Raw genomic sequence first — 22,351 nt, 5'->3', positions numbered from 1 at the left:
TTCAATGGTACCTACAAAGTGTTTGGACTCAGCATTGCCACAGCCTGGAAACAATAATTGCTCTCATTCCCTGCCTGCAACAGGAGTTTCGATGGTGGGTGAAGGCCTGTCACCAGAACAAGGGACAGCCATTCACTTTACCCCCAGCGAGGCAGACATTAACAACGGATGCATCAGATTATGCCTGGGGGGGGGGGGAATCACATGGCAGGAAGATGTATTCAAGGCACATGGTCCGCCAACCAAATGCATCTACATATCAATCAAAAAGAGGTGCTAGCTGTTCAAAATGCTCTGACAGCCCTCAAAGACCTACTTCATCCGGGACAACTGCTGATAAATACAGACAATACCTCGGTCATGTGGTATATAAACAAGCAGGGAGGCACTCATTCTTACCCCATCTGCAGACTAGCCGTGACTTTGTGGGACACAGCATTGACTTACCAAGTACATCTGCAGGCACAATTCCTGCCAGGAACATAAATACTCTGGCAGATGAACTAAGCAGAAACCTCATGGATCCCCACGAGTGGAAATTGGATCCACAAATCTTCAAAATGATAACAAGGAAATGGGGATGCCCGGACATAGACCTATTTGCCTGTCCTCACAACTGCCAACTAAAGAGAGTCTGCACAAGGACTTAGGATGCCCTATCTTTCAGCTGAAAACACTTAACACTATATGCCTTTCCTCCACTGCCTCTCCTCTCCAAGGTACTCCTAAAGGTCAGACAAGAGAAGCCCAAAATGATACTGATTGCCCCAGACTGGCCCCACCAGTACTGGTATCCAATCCTAAGGAACTTGTCTCAATGCCCAGCCTGGACCTTACCTCAAATACCTCGCCTACTGTCCCAACAAAACAATCAGATCCTGCACAGCCAACTCAAGACCTTAAATCTGGCAGCATGGCGGATAATGTAGTCGTACAAAACACACCTCTCACTAAAGCGGTGATGGATGTCATTTTGGAGGCCAGGAGGCCTAGTACTAGAAAATCTTATGCTGGAAAATGGAAGAGATTCTGTGCCTAGAACCAGACACAAGTAATTGACACAGCAGTACCAAATATTCCTCAGATTTTGCAATACTTAACTGACATGCTGGACAAAGGCCTATCCTTTTCAACAATTAAAATTCTTGCCTCTGCCATTTTGGCTCATTACAATACAGAGCCACCAATCTTTTCTCATCCTTTGTTAAGGCAATACCTCAGAGGAGCCAAAAATTTAAGGCCTCCAAGGAGATCACCAATACCTGCATGGGACCTCAGTTATGTTTATGGAAAAACTCACTCTGCCCCCTTTTGAGCCAGCTGCTACAGCTGACATAGTTTTTATCTTGGAAAACAGCTCTGCTCCTGGCAATAACCTCTGCAAGACGAGTCTCAGATCTACAGTCACTCATGGCTGTGGAACCTTTATCATTTTTTATCCAGACAGGGTCTCTCTAAGGACAAACCTGACATTTATGCCTAAGGTAGTGTCCAGTGTGGCCCTTAACCAAACTATTAATTTGCCTACTTTTTATCCAAACCCACAGAATAAGGAGGAGAGAATTCTGCATTCTTTGGACATACACAGACAGCTACGCTTCTACTTAAACAGAACCAAAGCTTTCAGAAAGACTGAGCAACTACTAGTGGCATATGCTGTAGGATCACAAGGAAAGGCCATCTCAAAGCAGACTATATCAAAGTGGATAGGCCACTGCATTCGTTTCTGCTATTCACAACATGGCAAGCCAGTGCCTGAGGGCATTAGACCACATTCTACCAGAGCAGCAGCCACTTCAGCAGCCTTCCTCAGGGGAGTACCAACCAAAGACATTTTAGAGGCTGCTACCTGGAGTTCAGTGCACACCTTTACAAAGCACTATCACTTACCACTCTACTCTAAATCCAGAGCAGGCTTTGCCACTGCAGTTCTGCAGGGCCTCATAGCCGCTCCTAATGCTATTTAGCTCCATCTTCCCAACCATAGCTTTGGGATTCAACCCAAGTGTAATGTCTGCAACAGTGAAACATGAAGAACATAGTACAGTTGTGTACACATACCATAAATGTAGATGTTCGAGTGTATTCACTGTTGCAGTCCATGTTACCCTCCCACCATCCCCCATCTCTTTCTTCTGGAACCTAGCTGCACTTCTCTAAATCTATACAACCTATGTGGGGTATTTTCTTGTAGATGAAGGTATTATATATATTGATGCATGCATATTTTATTGGCATATTTTTAGCCTTCCCTTTTTGGGGGCACCTGACATCTGGGGCAAGAAAAACTGAAGAAAATGGCGTCTGCTGCATCTTTTATACCCCTGGAGCACTGACGTCAGGGAAGAGGTGACAGCAACCAAAGCTGGACCTAGACTTTGGAATTCAGGCTGACCTGAGGGTAGCCTGCCAGCAGGATAACCCAAGTGTAATGACTGCAACAGTGAATACACTCTAACATCTACATTTATGGTAAGTATACACAACTGTACTTTCTTCAAGTTGGTGGCTTTTGCATTTGCCCACCCCTACTGTAAATTTGACTTGGGACACTTTTCCCATTCCCATCTCATTAGCTCAGAGATCATTTGGGAAGGCCAAACCCCTTAGTTCCTTAACATTGCATTATCTTTTGTTCCTCCTCTCTCCCTTTCCACTTTATATAAAAAAAAATTTATTTCAGCTGCTTATATTTTTCTGTATTTGTGTTTCCTCCTAGTACTCTATTACTTCATCTTACTTTTTCCTGCTATTTGCTACTTGTTCTCTAAAGTGTTCAACTGCATCTTGCCTGTTGCATTTATTACTGCTTCTTTATAGCCTGTCTAAATTTTAAGTGTTATTCTAAGCTTCTTAGTTTTGTTTTAAGCACTTGGACTTTAGTCCTACCCCTTAGCTCTCCCTGGCCTTTCTCCCTCAGATTCTGGCCAATGTGGATGGACAATTTCCTGCAGTTTCACCTGCCAGTCTAGTTGATATGGCCATCCTGAGACAGTGTAGCAACTGCCACATGTCACGGACAACCATCTAGCACTACTGCCTAGGAGCACAATTTGTGAGAGATGCAATTACATTAGGAACCAAGAGTCCATGCTCCCTCCCTTGCAAGTCATTATATCTTGCACTGAGAAGGCTGTCAAAACAATTACTATACCTCCAGTACCAGCCACACCTCTCCAACATACACCCACATATGTGGAGGTCCTCAACATAAACATACCCAAACAAAGGAGACCTCCAAGGCAAAAACACATGCGATCTCCACAGCCCTCCACACCACATACCATGCATGGTCCACACACCTGCGTCTCACAGCTACTAAGGCTTAAATGTAAACCCAATATATTAGTCATAGAAGACTCCATTGTGAGACGCACAGATGTGCCTCTCACCAGGCTGGATAAGAAGTCGCAGTTAGTTGTCTGTTAGGAGCCAGAATCCACCATATCACGTACGCACTCAAGTCTCTCAACAGCAGGTACTGTTATGACTCTGTCATAGTCCTTGTTGGCGTGAATGACTTGAGACATACCTCCCTAGACCATATGAAGAGAGACATGATTGAGCTCGCTGATTGTGCGTCTCTGGCAGGTATGTCCCTAACCTTAAGCAGCATTCTACCGTCGCTCAGAATGATGCCTCAATACAAGCAGAAAATGATTGACTTTAACAATTTAATTAGTTTCTGGTGTCATTCCAGGGGGATCCAGTCCCTGATAGCCTGAGAGGATATGATGGACAGACCATGAAGCTGTGTAGAGATGGCCTGCATCAGTCTCACTTGGGCTTCAAGCTTCTGGCAAAGACTCTTGCCTCCCCATGAGGTTAAAACTGTCAACATAAAAATTTCAACAAAACACTAATTAAAAGTCATGCTGCTAAACGCTAAGAGTCTAAACATGAAACTGCAGTCATTGCAAGCATTCTTAATCCTGAAAAATGCTGACATCTGTGCAGTCACAGAAACTTAGTTCAAAGCTGCAGAGAGCGCCCAGCCTTACCTGGTTACTCATCCTATCATACATTCAAACACCAAACTGTGGGCAGTAAAGCCAAAGGAGGTGGAGTTTCAATATATTTTAAAGGCATACACTCCTCCAGGCTGGTCAAACAGTATGAAAACAGTAGACACTCCAGGTGCAGTTTATCATTGATAAGACCACTATTCAAATCATAGCTAGCTATCAGGCCCCAAATCTGGCTCAAGATGCCTAATTCGCGTATCTGGACCTATTGGAATCCATCAAGATTCAACCCTTTACCTTGATCCTGGGTGACTTTAACTACCCAAACATAGACTGGAGGAACTACTCATGCCAGAGCACAAATACCCAGAGATTCCTCTATTTTGTCAATGCAAATGCCTTGGAACAACTAGTCGATACCCCCACAAGAGGTGATAATATCTTGGACTTTGTATTAACCAACATGAGTAACCACTTCAGCATCCCTACAGTATCATCCTCCCTGGTAAGATCTGACCATAAACCGGTCACTTTCGAAGTCACCATCTCCCCACCCCCCCTCTAGTTAGGGTCAAACATAAAAACTTCTCCAAAGCTGATTACAGCCTCCTTGAGGGATGGTATAAACAGTTTCACAGCCCCCTCCCCCTCTGTAGGTACTGGCACCAATATCCAAAACTACATCTAAGCACTATATGAGCATTTATATAGCTGCATGGAATTAGGAATACCCGACATGACTAAATCATTCTCCGTAAGGAAGAGTAAACCAGTCTGGTGGACATCTGCAATAAATAAATCTGTAACAAAAGGAAAAAATTGCTGTCCAGGACCAAGAAGGATCAGGTTGCCCAATTGGAAGCAATATCTCCTTAGCCTGAACAAGCAAATAAGAGCACTAGTGAAATCCTCCAAAGCAAACTTCAAATCCACATTGGCCACATGTACTAGAGACAGTCATAAGGCCTTCTTCACATATGTCCTCAACTTCAAAGGAAGCACCCAGATCTGTTCAGGACTGGTGGTCAAGGACACTACATATACAAATGTCATAGATATAGCAAACTTTGCTGGCTGACCGATTCAGCAAAAATTTCACCTGTATGCCCCCCCCCCCATTAATAAATCAGGACATCCCCAGTACCTGCCCCCTTCCCCTTATGTCTAGGGAACAGGTCATCACTGCTCTCTCAAAGGGAAAAAATACAGCCTCCATGGGACCCGATAACATCCCAGGCGGCATCCTACATGAACTTGGGCAGGAACATGCAGCACCATTAGGTGCCCTATTCAACCAAAGCCTGCGTACCGGCTTCATCACAGCTGAGTGGAGAACAGCCACTATCATCCCTTTGCACAAAGGTGGAGTGTACACCGATCCGGGAAATTATAGACCAATCAGCCTAACTAGCCTGATCTACAAGGCCATGGAACATACTGGCATGGACCTCATTAACAAGGACATTGGCAACCCCCAAACACTCGATCCCACACACTTTAGCTTCGTCAAGGGGAGGTCATGTCTGTTAAATTTGGTTGACTTCTTTGAAACAGTCACCAAAGCCATGGACAAGGGAAAGACTGTGCACACTGCCTACCTTGATCTGGCCAAAGCCTTCAACAGTATTCCCCACTCAGGCATAATAGATAAACTCTCTCAATTAGGCATCAATCTGCATGTTATCAGATGGGTAACAAACTGGCTCACTGATGGAACCTACCTAATCAAAATAAGGGATGCCACCTCAAGCAGTAGATCCATAATGAGCGGAGTACCCCATGGTTTGGTCTTGGGGCCTCTGTTGGTTGAAATATACTTTTCTGAGGTGCAGGCCAAAACCAGTGGGCTATGGCTGACCAAGTTTGCAGATGACTGCAAGCTGGGTGCGGTCATCAATTTCTCTAGTGATTTGGACATCCTCCAAGAGGGTCTCACCAAAACAAATGACTGGTGTCAGAAATATTGCTCGCCTTTGGAGACAGTGATGTCCCCACAAATTATCATATTAATAACGTCCTAAGCACTCAGTCAGTAATGTGGGATTTGGGTGCCCAGGTTAATAGCAACTTGACTTTTGACCACCATGCAGCATCCATTGTATGGAAAGCTTTCTACATGGCCCACCTCATAAGTAAGGGTATCTCATCCAGGGACATGAAGGTCATAACATTCATGTATTCTTCCCCAATGCCCATTATTGAGCACAACGCTCCTTTCCCTCTACTCACTTTCATACAGACTCCTCAGAGGTGACCTCTTTCTGGTGTACAAGGCTATCTCGGACTCCGCCTTGATGGGACTGCTGCATATCCACAAGTCAAGCTCCACTCTAGTAACCCACACACATGACCTCAACCTGGTCTGTGACAATGACAGGACTTGTTGGCGGGACAGATTTGTGTCCCAGAGACTCCCCCATCTGTGAAATAGACTCCCTCTCCATGTCAAGCAGAGTATCTCTCTACCCCTTTTTAAGTGCAACCTGGATAACTTGATGAGAAACAGAAAATACACCCCTGAGATTCCACCAGTGTGCCTGCTGGACAGGGGCATTGGGTGTTGACTTGTCTAAACATGGGCTAAACTCTTGGTTAGGCTTATAAGGTCCTCAAGGCAAATAGTCTAGTACCCTCCTATGATCCTATGTTAATGCAAGTCTCATTTTTCTTTTTTCCTTAGCACTTCTGCCATTTTTCCTTCATTTCATGACTTGTTTGGATCCATTTTCCTTTTATTGAGTAGTTCTTGAGATTTTTCTTGCGTTGTTTTCTCTCTCTCTCAGCTTTTTCAGTTTCACAGCGGTCAGATTGCCTGCTTCTTTCTGATGTCTGCTGAGAAAGTAGGTCTCGATGTAACATTTAATTTGCCTAAAAACTGACCCCACCTCAGCTAGGGAAGGTTGAAAACTGTCACCCTACCTAGGGCCATGTCCTTTAGGCACTTTCTCCCTGTAGGATATGCAATCCAGTATAAATGAATTTCTATTCTTATAGTCGCCCAGTATCTCATGTAAGATTATTAAACCTGCTGACCATCTCCTTTTTTCCTTGAGCTGTTCCTATGCCTCCTAGCCTTGTGCTTTGCCAAAATGCCAGATATTTCTCTTGAAAGATTGTGTTTGGAATATTAAAACATGTTGACTGTAGATCAAGCTGTTTGAACTGTAGGGTTAATATTGAAGCTTTTCAAAGTAAAAAATGACACCAGTACCCCAACTAGAAACGGTAAGTAGATAGTTAAGTATTTCAAATACACAAATGGCAGCCAGGCTCCAGGTGAATAGGAATTGTACCCTAAACACAAATAAATGCGTAAATGAAGTTTAGAATGTCATCAGGATGTTCTGTGGGGTTTATTTTCTGTCGAGCTGTCTATTGTCTTAAGAACTTTTCGATATTTGATTCAGAACAGTGTAGGATCTGAGGAATTTGCTAGCTTCAGCCTTATGCTGGTGTCACATTAAGGTCTGATGAGCTGGAGCTATATTATATTTTATTCCATGCTACAACCATAGAGGTCGACAGTATGTAGCCTGGGGTTGAACTGGAAATGATTATCAAGGGAGTCATTAAAATACCTCATACATAACTGAACAAAACACATTACCTCAAGTACATATATGTTGTAAAAATATGTACGTGAAGAAAGCGGGAATCTCTGTAAATATGTAAAACTTCAAAGTAAGAAAACAATTTTTGGCATTGTGGCAAGCTCCTTGTACAGTCTATATGGTGGCTTCATCCTGTTATGCATGCTTGCTCAGTGGTCACTCTACTCTTTCACCCAAGTTTATCATTCTTAGAACCTGAAAAGACTGATTGATCTTTCTCCTCTGTCTCTTGACCATGGAACAGCATTAGCAAAACGAGCTTAGTAGCAGTGCTACAAATAAGTTGGCTGTAGCAGGAGAAATGGTCATCTTTTTCTTCAACAGTGCTGGAAGCAGAGCATTAAATAGAAAGTCAGGAGGAACCGACCTAGGAACTAGGCAAATCCTGTAATATTTCATACTGAACCCCTGAACACACCTTTGAGGCATGTCTGTATGGAAATTACATTTATTGCATTTAGTGGTGTTCTGCTTGTTGTTTTGTGAAAATGAAAACGTTAAATATCCAGTACATTATTTACACCTGCTGTAGTGTTAACACACAAATGTGTTATGCCTGTGCTGTTTTAATTTGTTTGCAGTTATGTACATTTTGCTTTGCATTTTAGTTTAAAAGTGCATCACTGTTGAGCACTGTGTGGCTGCCATATTGCAGTGAAATGTAAATAAAAAGTTGTCTTGCAATGAAACAGAGCACTCTATGTAAACAAGCAAAAGGTTGGAGTTTATGGTTTGGAGAGTATATCGTTCAACATCTTACAACTTTAGTGCTGGATCTGACAGACAAGACTCTCGTTTGCTTCCCAGCGAGTACTCTTGACTTAGTAAAAACATTGAGATCCCATGTTGTCTCTTGCGTCTGTTCAAAAGATGGGTTATCGGATCTGTCTAGGATCTGACTTTGGCCACATTCAGACTTCGGATCCAAGGCTTAGGCCCCCCTCCCCCCTTACTCATGATCGTGTGTGATTAGTGAGTTAGTTCAGATCGTTTACCACTTGTTTGAATCAGATGTGAACTCTGTGTTCAGCAGTTGGCCGACAACCAAGTGTTTGTTCTTTAGCGTTTCTCTAGTAGATTTTATCTGTAACTTACGTAACCTTTTTCTGATATGCACCCCCTTTTCCTGTTTATAAAAAATCATTTTACTCTCTCCACTTTTTTTTTCCGCATGTTGAGCTCTCCCCTTGTGTTCTTTTGAACAGTTTTCTTGTTTGTCTTGATATTGTTGTGGTTTGCTCTGCTATAGAATTACTGTTCTCCTTTACAGGTGGGTTAGCTTTAGTTGTCATAGTTGTATAGTTGCAGTCATCATTGTTGTTGATTCATCCAACGCTATGGTGGAAAAACATCAGGTTTTAAAAAGTGTGTGGCATGTGGCCACAAGATCCACAATTTGTGTTGTGTGTCTGTTGTTTAGGGGCTTCACATTTCTATGAGCAGTGGTTTCTGTACGCTTCATTCAGTTCCAGGGCTTTAACTGAGAGAAGGAATAAGTTGGTGCTGAAGAGACTTCTCCCTGCCACAGCTGGAGAAGTTTCCCTACAACAACCATTATCTTCATCTTCCCCTTCTTTCAAGAAGAGTATGGAGAAGTCTTTCAGTGAGAAGAGTGCTGACAAACCTAGGGACAAGGGCAAGGAAAGATACCAAAACATTCCCTGTACCTGTCAAGCTCTTCTGGGCTAGCTCTGAAGCTGCAGAAGCTGTCTAGAGCCTGACGCTATTGGATCCTGCATTCCTCCACTCCCAGAAACTCATTTCTCCCCACAGTTTCTGCTAGGCTCCGATCACTTTTCCTTCATGAATGACCATGCCACAAGATGTCCCGATGCCATTCCACTGTTACATCCCTAAGATCGATGTCTTCTGGGAGTCTGTCTGAAGTCGATGCTGATAGAATGATGAGGAATTTCCTCAGGACCTAGATCCAGTTGGGGGTTCTACCTGCTCTGACACCTGTTCGAGTTTTAGACCACAAGCCATCTCCTTATTGACTTTGGATTCGGGTTTCTTGAATCTCAGAGCTTCCTGGGATTTTTCTGTGTCAGATATGAAGACTTGGTCTTTGGCTCAGAGATACAGTTGGAGTCGACAATCAGCTCTGAGTGTTTTTGACCTCAGTGGATCTGTAAGTTGAGGTGCCTGCGCTGTCTGGTTGGGTTCAACTCAAGTTTTTGGAGCTGTCACTACCCCTTGGAACTTCGGCACTGGATCAAATGGGTCTTTGGAGCCAAACTGTGCAGGAGTCCTTGGACCCACCAGTACAGTCATTGGCCTTGTTTTGACTTCTGCTATTGAAGCCTTAGAGAGAGTGTTCTCTTGATCTAGGGAGCAGACTTCCCTCCCCTGCTCAGATCTGTGCTGGGCCCCTACTGAGCTCTTTGAGTCCTTGCCCTCCATGTTCTATCACATCATGACAGCCAGATCCTCAAAGTCTCGGCAGTCCACATTGTGTACTCCCCATTGGCTTCAGAATCCTCCTTGTGTCATCCCAATGGTGAGGGTTTCCAGAAGCATACATACAAGAGAAGGCACGTTGGCACCCCTTGGGAATCTTTTTCATGGAAGATACTAATTTTGATGAAGTGGAAGGGTCCCCCCAGGTCCCCCTTGAGGACATCCTCTTCAGTAAGATTTTGGAATTTCTCTGGTAGAAGGGGGGTAGTCCATCAAAGCCCCTTCATAGGAGGAATCAATATTTCTTGATTCTTTTTGAATTAGCCCATCTATATCTTGTGTGGTCCCTCCCACAGACCAGTTAGTGGATTTGGTCTCCTAGTGGGCATGGAAGGAATGGGATGTGATCTAACTAATCCATCGGAGTGCAGACAAGATTTTGGTATCACCTAACGATCATCCCTTTTTGAGAAATGGTACTGATGTGGATTCCATGGTAGTGGCTTCCAAAAAGGAGGAGTTTGTAGACAAGAGCACTACTGTCCATCCCCCTAACAGGAAGTGCAAGGCAGTGGACAGGTTTGGGAAGTGGGTATATGCTTCAGCGACCTTTACTGTCAGGATACTGAACTGTTTGGCTCACATAAAATGCTTCCAAAGGGATTTGACTAAGGGGCTAGCCAAATCTGTCTCTGGGTACTTATCTGTGAAGGAGAAGAAATCTATTGACACATAATTGGCCACCTTTCAGTCCCTACCAAACATGTCCGTGTGCCTTATTTCAAATGCTGCAAATGACACATTGAGAGCAACAAGCATTGACATAGCTGTCAGCATGCCTGGATGCACCTTTGCAATTTTGCAGAGCACTAAAACATCCTTTATCAATGCTTCCTACGATGGATCGACCCCTTTTGACCTAAAGTGAAAGACACACTGTTCAGAAGCGAACAGAAGGTTGAAACTCTGTCTGCCATGGGAATACAATTTTCTACTGCCCAGAGGACCTTCTCCAGAAAACAGAAGGGTGAGGAGAAGCTGTGGCTCTGCAAATCCTAGGTTTTGCACTCTATGCTTCTGACGATAAGCCCCCAAAGGCAGCAGGGGAGCAATCATAGTGGATGCTGCTGCTGTGGCAGAGTTGGTCTGCAGAACCAAGGCTTTCAAGATTCTTTCTCTGATAGGCCTTTCCAGTGCTCTTGAACGGTTGTCCTACTGCCACACTCTGGGGGGCATGATCTCTCTCTCCAGACAAACAATATATCAGAAGTCTGGTACATTAATAAACAGGGAAGAACAGAATCTGATGTTGTCTTTCATCATATTCAACCTTTGGATTATTGGATCTGATCTCTGCACCTTTTAGACACTGAGGATTCAGGGCTCTGACTCCTCCCCTACCAGTAATTCCCTCTATTCTCCCAAGTATTGTAGGTCTCCTGCAGTCTGTTCAGAAGGACATGGTGTACAAGAGCTGTGAATTTTAACAAGTTAAGTGCTTATTGTATTATGTGTGCTATATTTTTAGTATGTTTTAGTTAATTATATTGGTAGAATTCTTTTTTCTAGCATCGTGCTATCATGCCTTCATTGTTAGGTTTATCTGACTTCTTGTTTTGTAGTATTAAACTTTAGTTTGGGTGTAATCCTTTTCAGGATTTTTAAGGAAGTTCTTTCCTCCCGGTGATAGCTGATAAAGTTCCAGGCCTCTTTGTGTACTGCCTGGGGACAGCAAGTTTGGATGCAGACTGCAAGGCTTGTGCCTCCTTTGGTACATGGGCACTACAGGGTTGTAGCTACAAGTTGCTTTTAAAAGGGTTGATTCCCACCCAAGCAGGAACTGTGACTCAGTCTTCAACTTCTCAACCATCTCCTCCCGCTAGAAGACTGGATAAGCTAAAGTCCACAAAAGAAAAGAGAAGCCTAAGCAGGGAGAGAAGGAAAAAGGAAACCAAGATGGAGAAATAGATAAGAGTTCTGACTGATATGGAGACTGCTAAGTCCAGTGCTGAAAACAAGAGACAATTAGATCCAGTGAGTGTTCAGATCCATTCTCCAACCCCTCCTTCCCACTTATCACTGAAGCCATTAATTCTTGGGCTCCATTTCCCCATTGTTACAGGAGAGGAGTTTCTGTAGACCACCTTCAGTTGCTTCTTCATCGAGGTCCTTCTGTTCACTGAGGAGCCTTACTAAAGTGGACATCGACAGGATGATGTAAAGATTTCCTCCAGATGCAGATCCAACTAGGAGCTTTCCCGTCACCATCCCCATTGGACACAGTGTGCAATGGTTTGGCTGCTTCTCCACTGGGTTCTCTAATTCCAGTCTAACTTTCAGATGTGGTGCCCATGGGTTTCTGCCTCCCCAGAGCACCCACTTCAGATCCATCTCTGATTTTGTTGGATTGAGTCTCTGAGCCAAAGCCTCAGTGCAGAGCCTTATAGGTTCATAGGAGGCTACTAGGTTAGTATCCCTAGAGCCCTTGCAAGCCTAGCCATGTTATTCCCCAAGTTGCCTCAACTGTCCTTGGGGATAGAGTCTGCTCCAAAGCTGTTCAATCCGTCTCTTCCTCTTGGAGCCTCTGCACTCAATAGTTTGGTTCCACTGTCATACTCTGAGCCAGGAAGGTTCAGAGTAGAGGATATTCCTCCCATCTCTCTCTGATCGGAGGGGAGTCTGTCTGGCTCCAGTTGTGGCCTTGACTTTAGAGACATTTGAAAGGGTTCTTGTCAGGCCAAGAGAAGACTGAGGTCAGTTATGCTTGGCTCCTTCACAACCCTTGTTGGATACTGCCTTTGCATACATTATATCAGCTGGAACAGTTTGCCCCATTCAGCCCGCAAGTTTCCAGTCTGATTCTGACTCTTCTCCAGAAGCCCAAATGAGGCAGTGTCATAGGAAACAGACATGTAAAAGCAGACATTTTGACTACTCTCCAGAGGTAGTCATGGAGGACACGGATTTGGTTGACTGTCAAGGGTCCCCACAGTCCCTTCTGAAAGACATCACCTCTGGTGATATTCTAGACTTGATGAGTGGGGGTTGGTCCACTGATATGCCCTCTTCTGAGGAGTCTGTGTTCCTCAAGGCTTTTGGGACTGGCTCATCTGCCTTTTGGATGCTGCTGCTTGCTAATGACTGCATAGACCTGGTGGTGCAATGAGCATAGAATGATCCTGATGGCATGGAGCCAATCCCAAGGAAAAAAGAAAAGATTTGGTCTCCTCGAAGAACAGAACACACTGAAACAAGGGTCTTCTAGTAGACGCCATGGTTGTGGAACAGCCATGAAGGAGCTCTCAGAAGAGAGCACATTCTCCATCCCCCTAACAGGGAGTTGAGGGCATTGGACAGGTGGGGGGAAAGGATATATGCATAAGTGAATTTTGCAGTTAGTGCACTGAATTTTGCCCATACATTTTCAGAGGGAACTGATCAAGGAACTTACAAAGTTCCTTTCTGGTACGTTACCGGTAGACATCCAGAAAAGTGAGTCCCAGTTGTCTACCATGCAGTTGATGTCCAAAGTATCAAGGCATCTGCTTTCTAATGTAGATGATGGTACCAGTACAGCAGCAGATGCCAGTATACCTAGATGTGATTGAGACTTTGTTGAAGGTTTTAAGATGTCCTTCATTAATGCCCTCTTTGATGGGTCAACATTTTTTGGACTAAAGATAAAGATGACACTAACCGGGAATGATCAAGACGGTAACATCTTGTTTGCTGTTGGAGTCTGCTTTTCCACCCCTCACAGGACCTTTTTTAGTAACCAGAAAGGGGGAATATATGGTTCAGAACATCCCAGGGATTTAACCAAGGCTGTCCTACATACAGACCCTCCTGGGCCCAGGGAGGAAGGGGGCTAATTTCAGTGGATGTTGCCATAGAAGCAGAGAGCTGAATCAGAAATGTTGTGGTCATTTCACTGACATTTTATCATTTCACATTTTATCATTTCTGAAGGATTTGCCTGACTGCTGCACTCTGGATGCAGTCAGGGGTGTTTATCCCTGCACCTTCAAGCATGGCAGCCCATCATACAAGATACATGGATGCTGAAGATGATTACCAGAGACTGTACCATTTATTTTATTTTCTTGTCCATCCTCAGAAAAAGAAGGTTCCCGACATACCATCCAATCAGATGGAATCTGCAGCAGCAGAAGTAAAAAAAAAAAAAGCTGCTAGTAAAGAGTCATCCAGCAGGTCCTACATGGCCAGTTACAATCTGGAGTCTATTCCAAGTTCTTTTTAGTCCCATAAAAAACAGGGGTTTTGAGGCCAGTTTTGGACTTGAGTCAACTCAGTTTGCAAAACAGCCAAATGTGCAGAATAGTCATGTTTCAGTCCATTATACCTCTTTTGAGAAAGGAAAACTGGATGTGCTCCCTACATCTCCAGAATGCATATACCATCATATCAAAATAGCAAGGCAGTCCATGAGATTTCTCCATTTCTGGCTGGGAACTGATCACTTTCAGTTCAGCACACTGCCATTTTGTCTCGCCACAGCCCCGGGGTGTTCACCAAAAGCAGGGCAGTGGTTGCAGTGCATCTCCGACTGCGAAGGTTCAGTGTCTTCCCATATTTACATGATTGGCTCCACACTTCTTCAACCAGGGATCTTCTGGTGGAACACTAGGACTTCATGCTCCAACTTGCACAGAAGTTGGGAATTACAGTCAAACAAGCAAATAATCAGTTGACACCAACACCACAGAATTTTTCAGATTCTACCTCCTAGAGTCCAGGATATAATTTCTGTGTTGGGTAGCTATTCAAGTTCTTCAACATCTCTTACCTCCAGCAACACTCATTCTCTGACTGCCAGGGTTGATGGCATCAGCGATCATGTTAGTTCCACTTGCAAAATATTACATACAAATTCTTCCATGGACCATGTTGGTTCAGTGGTGCCAAATATCACATCCACTAATTGCTCAAATTCATGCAAGACTCATTTGCAGGAGTCGTATTAGGTGGTGGTTGACCTCCTTGCTGGTGCTCCCATTCTCCCCCACACTTCCAATGGATGCTTCTTTCCTGCCTGGGGTGGGTGTGGGGGGCGTTTCAAGAGTAAGACTATCCAAGGTTCTTGGTCACACATGGAGGCCAGTCTTCACATCAGTATCTTGGAGAAGAGAGCAATCCTTCTTGTATTGCAGGCTTCTCAGGACTCCCTCCCTAAGGGTGTGATTTCTATCCAGATGGGTACCATGGCAGAAGAGTGGTATATCAGCAAACAAGGGGGAGCCTGTTCAGATCCACACTGCCAGGAAGCAGTCCAAGTGTGGCAGTAGAAGATGTCTTCCTGTTGCTTTTTTCATAGCAATGCACATCCCAGGGTCTTGGTGTTCTAGTGGACGAGTTTAGCAGATCCATTTTTCTGCCTCAAGAGTGGTACTGTAACTAAGTGGAGACTCAAGTCTTTAGTCACTGTGGGGCAACCATGCTGTGATATTTTTGTTTCATACCCAAGCACCAAGTGCAGTAGTTAATTTGCCGTGATCCCTCCACAGGTCAATCACAGAGGGATGCTCTAGTCCACAATTGGCCTCTAGATCTTCTGTATCCCTTTCCCACGTACAGTTGATAAAATTTATTCAGAAAGCCAGAAGATACGAGGCCAGAATAATCCTTATTGTTCCCTTTTGGCCCTGGCAAGCAATACGGAGCAAGGCTACAGTGATCCTCATTGCGGTCTTCTGGTCTTGACAGGTGTGGTTTTCCTTCCTCTGGTCTCATCTGATTCACCCTCTGTGTGCATGATCCTGCTGCAGATCCCCTCTCTCTTACCCTTGTGAGAAACCTCATCCAGACATAGAAGCCCTCAAGCTGATCAAATGGTTTCTCCACTTCCTCTGATGGTTAGACAGTCCAGGCTGTGTCATACCAAGCTGTACATATTCTCACTTCCTCATACGAACCTTCAACCAGGAAAAATTCCAAAAGTAAATGGAAACCGGTTTCAGTCTGGGCTTCAGCTAGGAATTTGAATCCCTTTTCAGCTCCTGTCGTGGCTTCTCTTTTTTTTTTTTTAATTTTTTTTTTTTTTTTTTTTTTTATAGTGGTTGTAGTTACTTAACTACCAGGATTCAGTTGGCTGCTATTTCCAGTTTCCACACCCTGGTTAGTCGCCCATTGCTCCACAGAAATTGCTTAAGGCCTTCTTTTAGGAGGACCTTTCTATTGTGGCTCCCCCTTACAGATCCTGTTCCCAAGGAATATTACCATTCTTCGACATGCTTTGATGAGACCCCCTTTTGAACCTGCAGCTGCAGTTGATTTAAAATGCCCTTCATGGAAGACTTAGTTGTTGGTAGCAGTTACTTTTGCTCCACATTCTTTTCTATAAAGTTTCTTACTTGGTTTTCCACAGGGATAGATTTACTTTGAGAACAAACCCATCCTTTCTCCCTAATGTGGTTTCTGAATCATCACTTAACCAGTCCTATCAACCTCCCTGTTTTCTTTCCACACTTTACCAATAAACTAGAGTACATGTTGCACATTCCAGATATACATAGTCAACTCAGGTTTTATTTAGACCATAATAAGAATGCCACTTGATTGAATGTCCGTAACTTCATATCTCACTGCAAGCTGAATTTACAGCCCAGGTCTTGAGTTTCCTTTGGTTTTTGCTGTCCTTGGGAATACCCTTTCATGTGACCTCCCAAGATTTACAGTAGTTGGGGACTGTGTCCCATCTATTGAATGGATAGAAGAACATTGGATATGAAAGTTATGTACTTACCATCACCATAGGTTTGTGTTGACTGCTTCCATCCTCCACTTTCCTGAGATCTTCCACCTTCCAGTTGTCATTTTTCTTTGCTTCTGGAGTGACTGCACTATTAGTTCTAATGGCATGGTCATGTATACTTCAAGCCCTGGGACAAGACTTATCGCTATATCTGTAATGTGTTTTCTTATGACGATACTGTATCAGTTTTATTATAGGGTGTAGACAAACTCGAGTTGAGATAACTTGCCTTTTACAGGAGATTTTGTGTAAGGGGAGGAGCCTGAGCCTTGGATCCAAAGTTTGAAAGTGGCGGAAGTCTGATCCTAGCTGGATCTAATAACCTATCCATTAAGGAAAGATGGAAGCAGACAACATGGGTTTGTCATTATGGTAAGTATACAACTTTGTTTTTTTCATTATTGCTGGATTATTTATATGGTCAGATGTTGGCTTCTAATATGTTTTACCCAGGTGTCTTCAGCAACTGATACTTTGCACCCAAAGATAAGATAGACTGTTAACTAGGGTATCACATTTGTTAAAGGTGCCCATTATCTACTCAACTTGGCCTTTTTTCTTTGATGGAGCATGAAGACTCTTAAGTTGCATTTTGGTGTTCATCCACACTTGGGTGCTTACCATTCCTGACTGAACCTGCTTAAGACTGGTGGCAGTTCTTAGCTTTCTTGTTTGTGCTTTCTTCTGTGGAGAAGGAGTATATATTTTATAACTCACCCACCCCAACACACGGATGCAAACGCTGCTAGCAATAAAGTTTGCCGTGATAACTGTATTATCTAATTCTGAAACAACAAATATTGCTTATCTAATCTCTTCATTGTACAGTGAAATCCAGTCAGTCAAGCCCATGCCATTGATTGGCCTCTAGAAACTTACTCTGGGGGAACCCATCCATGTCCTGCAGGAGGCTTCTCCTCCTGCTCTAATATAACCTACTCTCTCACAACCTCAGGGTAATTAAAAAAAATCTGGTTAGTGTCATTAGATGGAATGGATTTAAATGTTTAGGTTTGTTGCACATCAAAGCAGTCAAAGGTGTAAACGCAAAGCATCATTTAGCAGCCTGGTAAGAGACTGCAGTGTAGAAAACCAGGTCATAGAATTCACCCTTTTTTTTTTAATCCCTTTAGAGTATAGTCGCTTTGAATCAAAAATTCACGACCTCCGTGAGCAGATGATGAACAGCAGTATGAGTTCAGGATCTGGATCACTTCGGACAAGTGAAAAGAGGTCTCTCTATGTCCGGTAAGGTTATTCATTTGGTTTTGATATAACATTTAATGGAGTCTGCACATTTTTTGCTATCCCCTGGAATTTATCATCTGCATTATGTAGTGTCATTTCATGTCAGGAAGACGTGTTTAAGACTTTCATATAGGTATATAATTTGTGTACGTGTGTAGTAACATGAAACATCTATAAAAACTTGCATTGTAAGTTTGGGGAATGAATATTCATGTTTCTTAATGATTGTCAAAGCCAGGAATCATGAAAACAGTTCCCTTATCCTAGAGTGCAAGATATTTCTTGCATCTCTCAAACCATGTTCTTTATTTATTCCATTTATGTTTTTATTTATTAATTTTTAGCATATGTTACAGCATATGGTGACAAACTTTTGTGAAGAGACTGATTTGTAGTATGGCATTTTGCGAAATGAGGTAACCAGGGAAAGATGACAATGTGGTATGTAGTATGGAGTCTGACATTTAGGGACTGAGAGAGTCCAGAGTGTTGTTTGAATAGCAAGAACAAAACCATGAAGTACTGCTGCAGGTCATAATGAGAGTAAAGAAAGGAAGGAATAGTAAGGAGGACCGGGTGGTTTGAGATGTACTAGGAGTATGGAGCACCAGCTCGGAGTATGAGAATAAGGGATTTTTGAAAGGTTTTGGGAGGTAAGCCATGATGGGTGCATGGAATAGGTCACTTAAATGTCTGGTATGGGGCATAGAGGAACAAAGGCTTTAGGTCATAGCAGTGACTTGAAAGGTGCACCACTGCAGGGTTTAAGGGAAGTGGAGGATGAGGCGGCCAGAAGTGAAAACATTATCTTGTGCAGTAATGACAAAGAACAGGTGAGGAGCTAGCTTACACAGGAAAACTGGAGACTGGGGGTCAGTAAGTATTGATGATGGAGATGTATGTTGTAGTTCCTACTACAGATGAAAATCCTACCAATGAAGTGAAGTTGCATATGCTTGCAGGTAATTATTTACATGTTCTGGGTGGTGGTAAAGTGGAAGAGGTTCTGCATATCTGTTTGTACACCCTTAAGATGGAAAGCTTAAGTTTGTTTGATATCATTCCACATATAATCTGATTGGTCACTCTTGATAAAAATGTCTCAGTGGCATTCTACAGAATTTTATACCTGATGTTACTGTTATAATCCTACCTGAACACTGTGATCGGATGAAGCTTGGAGTCTGATTCTGGTGACTAGAGAAGCTATTTATTCAACCCGTTAGTCTTTAAAATAGTACAAGTAGGTGTTCTTGTATTTATAGAAATCTGCTGCGCAGCATCCACTGGCATGCTTCTAATGAAATCAGATAGTTTCTGAGTTACCTGCCTACCTAAGTTTGGTATCTACATGCTGTCCAGGACCTTCTTTTACACATGAACAGTGGCACATTAAAATAGGGACACTTTGGGGTTTATGCTTGGTGCCCCTGGGCAGTCAGTCACAATACTGCTGGCAGAGGTTGTCTAAGCAAGAAACAATTTCATTTAAAAAAAAAAATTGCTGCATCAGGTTCTGCCATCTTATTTTATTTAATGTGCTAAAAGTAACGGTCACTAACCATATAAATATTTTTTTCAGCTGTAATAGAAAATAGTGTTTGTCATGCCACTGTGAATCTATACATTTGTACTTGGGTGCCTACCATTTGCACATGTGCAGTATGAGCCAGTGATGCTGTGCATTGGGCACAGTTAAGCTAGGACCAATTTTCAGACATTCATTTATTTTAAATTAAGTAAATGTTAGAAAAGTGCCCCATCCAAAAACATCTGCAGCTGTGGTGCTGTTTATGGAGGTGTTGCACACCTGACCAATAAATCTGAGGCTTTTGTTCCTCACCATCCCACATGGGACCCCAAGGAGCAGAACGTCCACAAATACTGAGCAGTAAAATGAAGGGTCGCAACTAGCCGTGCAAAAGAACAGCAGTGGATGATGGCAGTGTGAGGTAAGATTTTTTTTTTTAAACCTATTAGGCTACCACATATGGGTATTGACAATGAATGGGTTTGGCTTTGCAGGGTTAATGTTAGACTTGGAATACTTTGGTGTGGCTGGTGAGCAGCTGCTTGTGTGAAATGAGCTGAAATACACTAATAAAATATAGTAAATAAGGGCTGTGTATTCTAGTCCAATATCGGAGAGGTATGTAGACTGCATGGTACTTCTAATTGCTAGGTACAGAGACTGTTTGCAGTTGGAAATGACTGACTGCTCTTGACTGACTGCTGTCATTTGCTCACTTTGTGAGGACTAACGTGATTTGTATGAAACGTACTGTACCTTACTTTGGCTACTGTTTGTATGAAACAGTTTGTGGCCATTTTTATTCACTGTTAGACATCAGAGGTATTCACATTTGGTTGATTCAACAGAGTTGCTGTAACTGCTGGGTGGGAAGCTGGACTGTAGATGAAAGCTGTACTACCATCTTCTTTGCTTAGTTAAAACAATCATTAGCATGGCTTTGCAGGACCAGTAAGCATTTGTGTGAGGTAAGTTGGAATGCTTTATGGTACTTGTTCGAAATAAAACTGAAATAAATTACTGTGGATGCTTTTTTTAACCATCAGTCAAACATTTGAGGTATGTACAGTGAATAATATAGCTATAATGGCTGATAGCTGGAGAAGGGGACGGTCTGTAGATGAAAATGATCATTAAACAGTCATTAGTCTGGATTTGCAGGACCAGTGTGCATCATGGTCCAACATCTGATATGTTTACAGACAATAAAGTAGTTTTAATTGATGGGTATGGACATTGGTCAGCTGTAATGCTAACAGTTCAAGTGGTCTTTGGTGGAAATTTCTAAAATTATTTTTTTGCTGGTTAGCAAATCTTTTTTTTTTTTTAATTTCTTGCTGTGAAAATATTCCTGACTACTTGAATTACGTTAAATGCTCACATTTTCTTTGTAATAACTTGTATTCACTATATAAAAAAAATTTGGAAGTTGAATCCAAAAGAACCTGTGCATTTATGCATGGTTGGGGGTTACCCATGGTTTGAAAACTACTGAGGATCTAACGAACACTTAATCCACCACTCCACATGAAAATCCATGCATCTCAGATCAGTAAAAAGAGCCTTGTCATACATATTTAAGCATTTCCTTCCATAGTTTAAGAATGAATGATTAATTTAACATTCCAGTGGTTTTATGCTGTAGATCTGTTGTTTTCATAGCATCGTGACACCTTGTTATCATAGTCATACACAAAATTGTTGTATATTGTGGCCCCTAAACATTATCTGAGGTTACTCTACCATGCCTTCCTGAAGGTGTTACATGAGCAAATGTGAAATCTGCTTCTTATTGTCTTGTTGTATGTGGTTTGTACTTATTGTTCATATGCTCATAGGTGAGTGCTAGGCTAGCTGCCCTTGTAGGCCATTTTAAGCCTAGCCAGTTTACCTTTTTGGGCTTGAATTAATGTATCCCATTTGGTTAGAGATTGGCCTTACCCATCCCATGGTCAATAATTAATTATATATTATCCATAATGAGAATACCTGGGATAATTTGAGGGGCCCCTTGCATGGGATAAAGTATTTAGGAGCTGACACTCTCCATTAGTAGTATCGGGGCATTACTGGGGTAGATTTTCTGTTTCCCATCCATAGATCCAAGTTGTGCTTGAATATGGCCAGGGATGAACTTTGTTTCATGTGGATAGGGAGTCTGTTCCAGAACAGCAGTGTCTTCTGCGAGATATACCTGTCTCTCTCAGCCATTCTGTTAGTGTTGCAAAAGAGGTTTAGATCTCTAGACAGAGTAATTCTGATGCCCTTTGACTTGCTGATATGCATTAAATTCATCAGTATTGGGTTAAATGAAGGATTACTTCTATTCTTGACACAGGTCACCTCTTAGGAAGTTTGTAGGATACAAAGTACAGTGACAAGGCTTTGAGTTAGTCCATGTAGCATATTTTGTTTTGGCCTCCTATCCTTTTAATATGGTATATCTGTGGGTGTTCCATTTGTTGCATTTGTCTGGAGTGTCATTCTCAGGCATGTGTTTGCAGTCCTCTGTAAACTTAGTAAACTAGAGCCCTTTGGTATTTTTTTTTTTTTTTTTAATTTTAGAAAAAGTAGATGTCAAATAGGAGAGGTCCCAGCACAGAACCCTGGAAGACTTCACTGTGACATTTACATTGCTGTTTGAAAAAGACCAGCACACACCTAATTGCCCACAATGTGCGAGCACTCAGGGAGGAGACTAACTTTTGCTGTTGTTGCCTCTAAGACATACCTGTGTGTTCATGCTGTCTTACTTTAGTAACCTTGATGCATCAGAAAGTTGAACTTGTAACCAGCTGTGCCATAGACTGTTTTCTTCTACATA

At 42.7% G+C, this 22,351-nt stretch overlaps 1 protein-coding gene across 1 annotated transcript in view; it reads left to right on the top strand.

The window, feature by feature from the left end:
- The window catches only part of DLG3 (discs large MAGUK scaffold protein 3), a 3,698,230-nt gene that overhangs the window by 2,755,660 nt on the left and 920,219 nt on the right, over window positions 1-22,351 (top strand). The window contains exon 15 of the mRNA XM_044057417.1: window positions 17,882-17,996. Within this exon, the coding sequence (XP_043913352.1) occupies window positions 17,882-17,996 (115 nt within the window). The remainder of the gene's footprint in view (window positions 1-17,881; window positions 17,997-22,351) is intronic.

The sequence above is a fragment of the Protopterus annectens genome, chromosome 15.part0 (genome assembly GCF_019279795.1).
Source record: "Protopterus annectens isolate FY-2018-M chromosome 15.part0, PAN1.0, whole genome shotgun sequence".
Classification (NCBI taxonomy): Eukaryota; Metazoa; Chordata; order Ceratodontiformes; family Protopteridae; genus Protopterus; species Protopterus annectens.
Note: the sequence above shows the minus strand (reverse complement) of the source record. Positions and strands in the feature narration are given on the sequence as shown.